Below are 11,298 nucleotides of genomic sequence, written 5' to 3'. Positions count from 1 at the left end.
AGAGAAACTTTCACATGTGACATCTAAGCAAGTTTGTCAAGATGTGCCTACAAGATGGAATTCCACATATCTCATGCTTGAAAGTGTTATAGGTTTTCATGAAGCCTTTACCATCCTAAAAATATATGGATCCTTATTTTGATAATTGCTTATTAGAAGAGGAGTGGGTTGAGGTAGAAAAATCAGCAATGTTTTTTAAGCCATTTTGTGATATCACCACTCTTTTCTCAGGCAGCACTTATCCGACCGCCAACCTCTATTTTTATGGTATGTGAAGTATTTAGATTAATATTAATGAAGTTGCATGCTTTTTCATTGTGAGTTTGAAAATGAAAAACAAATCTATTGCATGGCTAGAAAAATGAAGGTAAAATTTGAAAAATATTGAGACTCTTACAGCGTTATTTTATCCTTTGGTGTCATCTTAGATCCTATATATAAGGTGCAATTTGTTTAATATTGGTATGTGAAGTTGTATGGAAATGAAAAGGGTGTGAGATTGATAAAAAAAATATGATAAGTTAGAGGGTTTTTTTCAAAAGTATCAAAATTCCTCACCAAATGAGGCAAATCTGTCATGTTCACAAAGATTTAGTAGAAGTAGTCCAAGCATTATCTCATCAAGCCATTTGAAGAGTTTTGGAAGCTTTCAAAGCAAGTTGTGTGCATCGTCAAGGAAAGAATCTTATTTGGAAGCTTATTTGCTTGAAGATAAACTTGATCATATGCAGTATGTTGATTTGAATGTTTTGGAGTATTGGAAATGGAATGAAATATCTTGAACTTTCTTTGATGACACGAGATATTTTGAGTATACCACTTACTACAGTTGCATCAGAATCAACATTTACCATTGATGGACATATATTTAACAAGTATCAAAGTTTTCTTTTGCCTGAAAATGTTGAAGCATTAGTGTGTTAAAATGATTGGCTTCAAGGAACTTCAGGTTAGTATCCACCAACTTGTTATTCTTAATCATTTTCTTTAATTTTAGCCTTTTTTTAGTTATTGTTGTTTAATTTTTTTTTTTTTACTTTCCTTTTCTTTTGTAGTTGCATTGGATCTTAAAGATTCATATGAAGGTGATGAAGACTTGAATGCTCAGGCTCTTGCAATTGTATTCGAGAACAAAGAGATTGCAAAATTTGATCTCAACAAGTTTTCAATAGAAAACAAAAATTATGAGAATGATGAAAAATAAGTTGTTGAAGCAAATCTACAAATTAAATATAAAGAAATTCAATCTGCAAAACATAAAGATTTGAATGCTCAGGCTTCTGCAGTTGTATTAAAAAACAATAAGATTGCAAATTTTGATCTTAACAAGTTTTCGTTTCCTTTTGAAGATGATGGTGATGAGGATAAGGGAAAGAAAGAATTTTTTAGGAGTATGTTACGAATTTATTTTGATAAATTTTATTAGAAGCATGGTTTGTTTGGGATTGGGCTTTGTTTGATAAGTGATTGGTTTATTGTAGGGTGTTTTGATGTTTTGTTCGGAAGCCTAGTGAGATTTTTAGAGAACATGAAAGGAGTAATTTTAATGGAATTTTTTCTTATTAAAAATATTTTCCCTACCCTGACGTTACTTAGCTTGGCCAAGGATATTTTTTGTGGCTTCTTTAAATGGATTTATTTGGACATTAAGAGATGGATCCATTTCCATATCAAGTAACGGTTGCACACTCATAATAGTCAAACTCTCACCAAAAGAAAAAGTTGCAAACTTGTAATGAGATAATGGTCATTTTCCAAAGTTAGTTCGTGCGTTGTTACACACTTTTTACAATTATTTTAACTTTTACATGCTTTATCTGATCTCCACTTACAAAAAATATTCAATCATGTCTAACCATAAATTTGTATGCTTGTGTATTGAATTTTACTCCAAAATAAGACTTGTGATCCTAACTCCAATCTAGAAAATGAGTTTTTTTCTTTCTTTTTAGATTCAATTTATAGACCTCTCCTTAAGTATCAGTTCCTATACTTGATGAGTTTTTTTATTATTTTTGCAAGGTAAAGATATGAGTAAAAATATAAGTAAAAAAGATTATTTTTGCAAGGAACCTTTGATATGCTAGTGTTATTTGCTTGGTGGTAACTTCCTGTTTCAATCAAACGATATACATAGATTTTTCTAAAATTCATGATGTGTAGTTGTTTCCAATTCAACAAAATTTATATTGCATAAGTCATCTAGAATCATTCTTAATTATAGAATTACTTGAAAATCTAAGTCATAGTGCACGCAAATGCTTTGAAGTGTTGAAAATTCCCCAACTTTGGATAATAGGTTACCCAAGTTCTTATCCTATATATCAATAAAGACCATGTGTTTACATGCTCTGAAGTTCTAAAATTAAATAATTTGTTTTTGTTGACATTTTTTTTTCATATCTTGAACTCTATACTCAAATATTTGGAGTCATTCAACTAGATTAAGCTTAATAGAAAATCATTTATGCCAAATTTCAACGAAAACGTTCCCTGATGCTCCTAAATAGTCCCCATAGTAAACATAACATAAAAATTAGTCCTCCATACTACAACAACACCATAAACAATTTAAAAAAGTTATTCCTATAAAAGCATAAGAATGGGAAACTAGATGAACAAATATGTCAATACAAAAGTTCTACCCATGATAAACTAGAAATAGAGAATAACATGAAACTCAAAATGAACTTTTTTCCACTAATGAAGGATCACATTTTAGTTGAGCCGACAATATACCTTTCCTTTTTGCATAGTTCTTTTTTAATACGTGGAATTTTATAATTGTTACATCCTTTTGCCTTCATGATTTCCACCATGCATGATTGTAGTGTCAAGAAAACCTTGTTACATTTAGAAGTTGGAAATTCTTTGAATGCTTTAACCACAACACCAAAAAGGCCATCAATAGTGTGAGGTGCTTCTTTGTGTTGCAATGCTTGAATGGCATTGAAAACCCCAAGGTCCAACACATTTAAGTCTCGAGAGTTACCAGGTTGACACATCAAATGGATGTCAAACCCATGCAAAATATTTCAGATTTGGTTCATATAATAGGTGAGTTTCACCTTTAGTTAACAATACTGATTTGCAAATTTTTATTTATGATTACCTTATGCATTTTTAAAAATACTAATTCGCCAATCTTTTGCTTTTAAATTTTAATTTGGTGGGAAATCAAATTTTGATTGCAAATTTCAAATTTTCAATCTAGTGAAAATACTTGTTCATCCGTGTTTCACAATCTCAAGGTGGAAATGTATTTGTCAAAAAATCTTATAAATCTGGAGTAAATATATGGCACGATACTCCTACCAGAATCAATTAAGCTTCCCATGAATTAACAATAATGCCTCCTCCATTTAAAATATCGGAACAATTTTTTTTAATAAAAAAGAATACATGTTTATTGATAGTGGTGTGCTCCACTAACACTACCAAATGCATGCCTGTAACAACACAAGCACAATGATTCTTTTAATTAGTGCCTTTATCTCACACAAAAATTAAAGGTTAGTTAATAAAGGTAAAACGGGTAGATCAGTACCATTTTATTAAAAATCAATAGAAGTTAACTAACTTAACTATTTTTTTACACGTAATTCAATTAGAAATGTAGGATTGGAGGGAGTATGATTTTTATGGATGGATATTCAATCCATTATGGATGGATATTCAATCCATCTATGAAAAAAATGTTAATGAATGGATCGGATCGCATTGGATCCATTAAATACTTTTTATGAATCAAAATGAATTAATAGATTATTTTGATCCGATTCATTAAGATATGGATTAGGATTTGATCCGATGCATCCATTTGCTACCCCTAGGTATGATGCACGTGGATAAACTTCTAGCAAAGAAATCAGTGTGCTTTTCACTATATTAACGAATTTGAATGAGTTCTACTTCACACTTCCATTGATGGATCACTTCATCTCAATGGAACTCAAATAAGACGAATGGAGCAACTTGAGGAGCACAATCCTCCAATTGCCTCAAATTAATGGCCTACCAACAAAAAAAGGAAGGGAAAAAAATAACTTTACAATTATGTCAAACACAAAGCTGCATATCTTACAATATATATATTGGAACCAACAAATAGCAATTGGCTATTATCCCAAACAGCCATAAACCTAAAGCCATAAATGCGCAAGCATTTGGCTAAGCTCTGCTCTGGTGTATATATAAGCCAACAGGAAGAGAAGAAATGCCGGCACAAATTATAAGGGCAATCTGAACTTTGCACTCTCACATTATGACGCAATTACACTTTGATTCAAGCTTATTTGGAAGGGGCTTCACGTTGTCTATTTTGTTAGGAAGCCCAACATTGCGTGTCAAAGACTCGTCAATATTTTCGTCATTCTCAATCTTGGAAGGGGATTTTACATCAACTTCCACCATCTTTGGCCTTGTTGCCTTCTGGGGTTTCATAGCACGCTTGCCAGCAGTTCGGCTGCGAGAATCCTTTATATCGGAATTGGGTTTTGTCAATATAGTCACCGTTGGCTCAGAACCTTCCAATGGTTCCGAGTGTTCCTTTTCCATTGCTATCGTTGCAGCCTGATATGCAAGATCATGGATGATAGAGCTGCAAAAAAGTATAGTATTTGTTGCCTCTTCAAGTGTCAGGTTTCTAGCATTTCCTCCATCTTGACACTCCACCGTAACTGTGGATCCCTCTGGCATAAACCATTAGAAATCCGTCAGAAATTTGCCAAGTAATAATATTTTCTCCAAATAAAGCTTTAGTAGATAAAATAGATTACAAGCACTAAAGAAACAATGTACAATATAGGGAAGCAGAATCTCTTTTCAATAGAAAACAGAAGCGAACTTATCCTCCCCCACTAATAATAAAGTATTTGATCAGATTTCAGAGATCTCATAAAAAAGATAGCAAAACACAGCCACACTGTTAGTACTTAGTAGTATAAAACACAGGTTCCTGCTTACAAGTGCCCTACGGGCACTGGTTATGGAATCAACAAATAAAATGTTTTTTTTTTTTTATTGAAAATTACCTTGGAGTTGCATTGGGAATCACAGGGGAATGCATTGTTACACTTTCTAATAAAAAAATTGACTTCTGATTCCTTAACCAGTTCCCTTGGTTAGCGTTTGTCAAACAAAAAAGTTAATCCAAACACAACTTTTAACTGATAAGTTGGAAACTACACTACTAAATTGATGCTGACTATCTTAAGGCAACATAGCGTTATCCTAACATATCAGGCACACCATTCAAGAGTATTATCCCTGTTATAAAAATATGTCAAGAGACAACCTTTCAAGGTATCCTAACCTACTCTCTTAGAAATCAAAACTATAAAATTTGAGTAGATCAAACTATTAATATTAGATAGAGCAGGAGAACCTAGAATAGTCATTCTATAAGTACATGTATCCCTTTAAATTGCCCAAAATTAGCATATGACAAGCTGTGGGCTATGGACGAGTGCATTTGAGAGATACAAGAGAATAGTAAAAGATTCTTATAGAAAATTTTCATCTCAATCATCATTGGCAATATCTTTTGTTTGAAATTTCATTCAGCAAGCATCATACCTATGCCAAGGGAGTACTCAGAGGCATGGAGCTCGGAAACAGAAGCTGCAAGACAATCACTGGAAGAATTTGGAACAGAATGTTCCTGAAAGTCTGCAATGGGGCACTTTGATACCAGCGATGGATCAACATCCACCACACCAGTATCCTTCTGACAACAGTTTTCCCCTTCTATTTCTGATTCTTCAATTGTAGAAGTGTTGATAGTTACCAAAGCATCCAGTCCATCAACACAAGAGTTCTCCATATCATGTTTCTCATCAAAGGATGACTCTGGATCCTTAACTGTTGTTTCCGTATTTGAGACACTGCTTACATTATTCGGCTGGTCTTCAATACTATCATTTGAAATAAAACTCCCATGATTTGGAAATGCTGACACTGAATTGTCATCATGCTGAACACCAGTAGCTTGGCTTACTAATCCTGAGCTACAGGCATCAGTTGTTCTACCACAATCATGATATTCAAGATTATCTTCCCTGACAACAATCAAACCCATAGAGGAAGAATCAATTACATCTGTTACTGCATTTTCTGAAGCTTGCATTTCTCGTAGATCTTGGGGTATCTCTTCCAGGATGCTGCATTCTGTATTGCCAGAGGAAGTTTCTTGTGTAGCAAAACCTAATCCATGGTAAGAATGGTTTGACATTCCAGAAAAAGATAAACCAGGGCTTGGAGGCCTGATCCTAACATCATATCCATAGTCTACATCCAATTTCCTGCCACTTGACTGCCTTTGGACACGAAAATCAGAATGTCTTGCTGAGCTGAAATCGGCAGATGAAGTGGTAGAATAACTGCTACGTCCAGTTGAGCTTCTAATACTGTTAATGCTGCTTCTTGCAAAAGACAGATCATCATAAGATAGCGTCGTGGCAGTAAAAGTCCTGCCCTGAATTACATGTCCTTTGCTACTGCTTGACCTTTTCAGTAGTACAGAAATGCCAGTGCCTTCCAAGAGGTCCACTTTCAAATTTGAGCTGTCGTTGGAAAGATACAACTGCTGACTGCTAGAATGATTATCGGGCTTCTTGTCATCAACCCCTGACTGGTCCACTTCAAGCTGATTGGCAGGCATCTGCCTACTTCCCTCCACCAGTGAACTCGAGAGAGAATTTTGTTGCGAGTGGTCCTGAATAAATTCACTGGGAAAAGTTTGAATTTCCACAGCATCTGGTTCACCAAGGGGAAACCTCATGTTACCCACATCAGTCTCTTGAGGCAGTTCAGACACAACGGTTAGTTGGTCTGTTTTGGCTGATGGTCTATCTTCTGCAAGAATGTCTGTGGAATTCACTGAATTTTCACTGGAAACAGCCAAATTTGCCTCCGGGATTACATGTCTCAACAATGTGGTTTTCCTGCTACATTTTGGACACAGCCTAAGATTCTTCTCAGTTTGATCTGTGGCCTCAAGAGGGCAACCACAATTGGAACAAATTGTTGTATTCTCAAAACCACCAGTTTCAGAAATGTCCCCTATGGCATGGGAAGTTTCTAAGCTTTCATTGAATTCTTTGTCAATACCATGATAAAAAGAAGCTTCAGATTCAGTAGGGTCTAAAGCAATCACAGGGCCTCTAGTTTTGTTGTGCAGGACATCAACTGATTCATCATTGATCTCATGCCCAATGTTTGCATTTAATCCACCAATTTTATCAAAGGAAAATACTTCTTCACGAATATCAGTGTATAATATCTTAGATTCACAAGCCATATCATCTTGATTGTGGTCACTCCCTTCAGCATCTGGCACAAAATTTGTACCATGATCACAGATTGCATTGCTACTTGTTGTGACAGAGGAGTTCCTAGATACCAGGGAATGTTGTGCAGAATTTGCTTTTCTGACATATAAGGTTGTACTTGGAACACTAGATAAGAGAGGCCTGAACATGTTCTGAGGACTTTTTCTATCCTGCACAGCATTGTAAGTTAACAAGCAAAATTAAGCAGTTTGATTCCAACCAACTATTTGAAGGCATAAGAGAAAAGATCAAGGCAAAAGGTGAGGGGAAAAGGGATGACTGAACAAGTTTTTACAAGAACAACTGATGACTAAGAACAGAAAATGTGTTAACCTTGTTATGATAAATTGATAATCATGTAAGTGCATGCACGTCATTTTATATGCAGCACAAAAAACAAACTCATCCATGACTTTATAGAAGCCATTTACTTGAATAATTGTCTTATCATGTGTAGTTTAAAAATAAACTTACATAGGAAAGAAAACATGCACAAGTTAAGAGATTATGCAACAAAATACCATTTGCCGGATAGCAGAATCAAAAGATCTTTTAGGAGCAGAACTTGGGGACACCATCTTGGCTGACTTCTTGGAAATTGAAGGAGATTTGCTGTTTGAAAATGAACCATCCCTTCTTGAACCAAATCGATCTAGACTACCCACTGGGATGGACTGAAGAGAGTCCAGATCATCATCACTTGAAGATACAACAGAACCTTTGCTGTGTGAACTAGATTGGGCTCGATCATGACTATGAATATAACTGCTGCTCCTGGAAGGAGTGGGAGACATTGATTGCCTACCAAATTTAGAAGTAGAATCCCTACTATTTTTGGATGCTGGAGATGAACCTCTCACATATGATGCTGGTTGATCAGCCAAAGAGGTACGGAGATTGAGAGGAGCTTCAGAAGAGAAAACAGGAATATTAGTCTGCCATCTTATCTTTGGTGAAGCAGAGTTTCCACGGCTTGTCTTAACAGGGGAAGTTCCCCTAATCCCCAATGAGAGTGCAGGACTACTGGAGCCAGTGCTGATTCGCCGAGGAGTAGGAGTGGAAGGTCTAGGAGCAGGTGTCGTGGGCTTAGTTGGAGGAGATGACCTTCTTGTTGGAGTAGCATGTCGTAAAACTTGAGTTGGACTAGAATTTGGTGTTGATGAAGACATTCCCCTCGATTGCAATGTATTATTCCCAGAATGAGGGGATGAACTTAAACGACCTGGACTTGCACTACCCCTTCTGCTTTTGTAACTTCTCTCTGTCTGGAAGAGGACATCCAACAAAAGATGGATAATGAGTAAAACAATAGCTAAATTTTTCATAAAGAGGAGAAAAAGACAAGGAATTTTTATTTAAGAGGCATTTGTGCATAAGATGGATTTGAAAGCACACCGTAGATGATCTTGATATGGAAATAGGTTTACTCCTTGGCCTTCCTCTGCTTACAACATTTAATTCTCGTGGTTCATCATCTAAAGAAGGAAACAGTGGTGTGTCCGGAGGTGTCAATAACCTTTAAATGATTAAAACAGAAACACGGCATCAGTAAAGTAATATGCACATATAATTCTCAACCTTTGCAAAAAAGAAAAATGAATTATTGACCAAACAAAATGGTCCACTATTAATGTGAAAGAAACACAACTGCAAACAGTTGGACTTGAAATCATAAAATTTGATCATACAACACAAACACAATTTAACAAGGTAAAATTTATAAAAGACAGAAAAGACTACACACCAGTCATAGTCATTCTCGTCACCATCTGCATTAAGCAATTCACTGGTTTCTCCTCGACCAGGAATGGATATCCCAAGCTTGATATCAGGAAAATCTCTCAACTTTGACGCTGTAAATTAATATCCAAGACAAAGGGTAGAAATGCATGAGTACCACCCAAATAAAGCAATCAAAAAACAGATACATTCTCTTCTCAAGATGGCAGTAAAGAAAATTACAAAATGAGTCTTCCAAGTCATCAGATGGTTGAAGCAAAAAACTCTCTTCTTCTCTGGACTGCATTTCACTGAACAAAGCAAGATCATCATCTTTCTCTCTTGAGGGCAATCCGCTTTCAAGACTGCGCCCACGCTTGTGACTGTCTGATCTTGGCTCTCTAACGGGAGAGCTTCTAAATGATAGGGATGGTGGCATCTCCACTACCCAATGCAGTGTCCAACAACAAGTGCCACCTCAAGTTCTCTATACAATCCAAGTACAAAAACCTTCAACACCCTAACTAACAACATATGATTATTAACACATACCACAAGCTCACAACAAATTCAATCTCCAAACAACAATATCAGCAAAACCCCACTTTCGTTCATCATGAACTCTCTGCTCAGGTTTCATTACTCCTTGTCTAAACACTCATACCCAATGTGATTGAGTCAACCAGCCCACATACCCCAAAACAAACAAAACTTATTTTGGCATATCAAAACATTAACAGAAACAACTGTACCATTCAAAACGCAATGAGTAACACTCCTGAACACTCATGCAATAAGCATCCAAAACCAATGTTGAAGATACCCCTCAACCTGAAACCCAAGAACACTTGTCAGTAGCAAATCCCAATTACGCCGTTGCCATCACCGGCCAAAAGGGTAGCCAATTCAAATGGAAAAATTCAAGCTTGAGCACCCATTAAGTCAAGTTCAAAGCACACAGCCAAACATGGTTCACCAAAAATTCTCACCCAAGTTCGAAGATTAAAATACAAAAAATAACAATAAAAACAAAAACAAAAAAATAGAGCTTAAATGCCAATTACAATGCGACGAATGTTGTCTCAGACACCCGGATATACAGCAGCATTCATGGCTTCTTCAGAGCAACCAAAAGTACAGATCAGAACCAGTGTGATCCAACGGTTCCAACAAACTCTAAAAAAAAAAAAATCCATTATTCTCTCTCCTCAAACAATTCTCTTTTTTTTTTTTCAGTTCTGAAAAAATAAGAATATTGCACTGCAATTTGAGAATAACAATATTAATACTCAACCAAAACCTTTGTTGTTGTCCTTTCAAAATTTTATTTGTTGTTTTTTGCTAAACAGCAAGCATTCTTTCCCTTTATTTTTTTTCTTTCTCTTAACCTTTTCTTTTCAGCTTCCTTTTCATTCTTTTTTTCTTGCCGTTACCAATGCCTCGTAGATTCCCAATGATTTCCATTTTTTTATGTTTTCTAATTTTCACAATTTTGTGCTTGCGTATAAGAATTAAAATGTTGATTAGTCCATTTTTTATGTCTTGAATTTTTAGTTCCACTTGTTATTCTTATGAACTGTGTTCTACCTTTTTAATTGCCAACATAAATGGGATTGAATGCGACATTAACTAGTAATACTATGAGACAAATATGTTAATCAAGTGTCTAAACATCATCAGTTAAGAATTAAAAGAATAAAATATTTTTATTAAAATACGTAAATTTTATGATTAGTTATTCTTTTTGCGTTATTTTATGATTTCTACTATAAATATATTTTCCTTTTAATGTCAATGTCGTAAAAATATTTATTACTTATTCTTATATTAGCTAGACCCGTATTATAATTGTGTTGATCGAAGGTTATGTAATGGATGTTCAGTTAATGCCTACGGAGTACTAGTACTAGTACATTGAAGCCAACTTTGAACTTTTGAACCCTTCATCGCATGAACGGACCAAAAGTAATATTAATGCCGTTGGAATTTATTGGGGTCAATTTTTGGAACTAAGCTATTACATTTCTTATCACATTCAGTAAATGTACGTTACATAAATCCGTAGAGCAACCAATAAGTTTTGACTCGTTGAACACCCTAAAAGGAAAAATAAAATATACTATAGTATTAGAAATATTCTTCTATAATTCAACTTCCAACTAATGGACAAAATAATATGGGTTTTATAAAGATTCCTCTATTTAGAATTAGCATAATTTATAATGTACTAACAATCTTGAGACACTGT

At 35.0% G+C, this 11,298-nt stretch overlaps 1 protein-coding gene across 5 annotated transcripts; it reads right to left on the bottom strand.

Moving 5' to 3' along the window:
• Positions 1-4,034: 4,034 nt before the first annotated feature.
• Positions 4,035-10,512, bottom strand: LOC100810674 (flocculation protein FLO11). 5 transcript variants are annotated; one of them, XM_014778834.3, is made up of 9 exons: positions 10,351-10,512; positions 10,115-10,226; positions 9,803-9,881; positions 9,294-9,537; positions 9,076-9,184; positions 8,727-8,847; positions 7,853-8,596; positions 5,578-7,501; positions 4,035-4,691 (listed from the first exon to the last, which is right to left on the bottom strand). In XM_014778834.3, exons 4-9 carry the CDS (start codon positions 9,487-9,489, stop codon positions 4,258-4,260), a joined length of 3,528 nt encoding a protein of 1,175 aa, XP_014634320.1. In that variant the 5' UTR covers positions 9,490-9,537; positions 9,803-9,881; positions 10,115-10,226; positions 10,351-10,512; the 3' UTR covers positions 4,035-4,257. The 5 variants fall into 5 exon arrangements, with proteins under 5 accessions (XP_014634320.1, XP_014634319.1, XP_014634321.1 ...); XM_014778833.3 differs by having other exon boundaries at positions 10,115-10,512; XM_014778835.2 differs by lacking the exons at positions 10,115-10,226; positions 10,351-10,512 and adding an exon at positions 9,985-10,046.
• Positions 10,513-11,298: the final 786 nt, after the last annotated feature.

Source organism: Glycine max, chromosome 8 (genome assembly GCF_000004515.6).
Source record: "Glycine max cultivar Williams 82 chromosome 8, Glycine_max_v4.0, whole genome shotgun sequence".
NCBI classification, from domain to species: Eukaryota; Viridiplantae; Streptophyta; class Magnoliopsida; order Fabales; family Fabaceae; genus Glycine; species Glycine max.
Note: the sequence above shows the minus strand (reverse complement) of the source record. Positions and strands in the feature narration are given on the sequence as shown.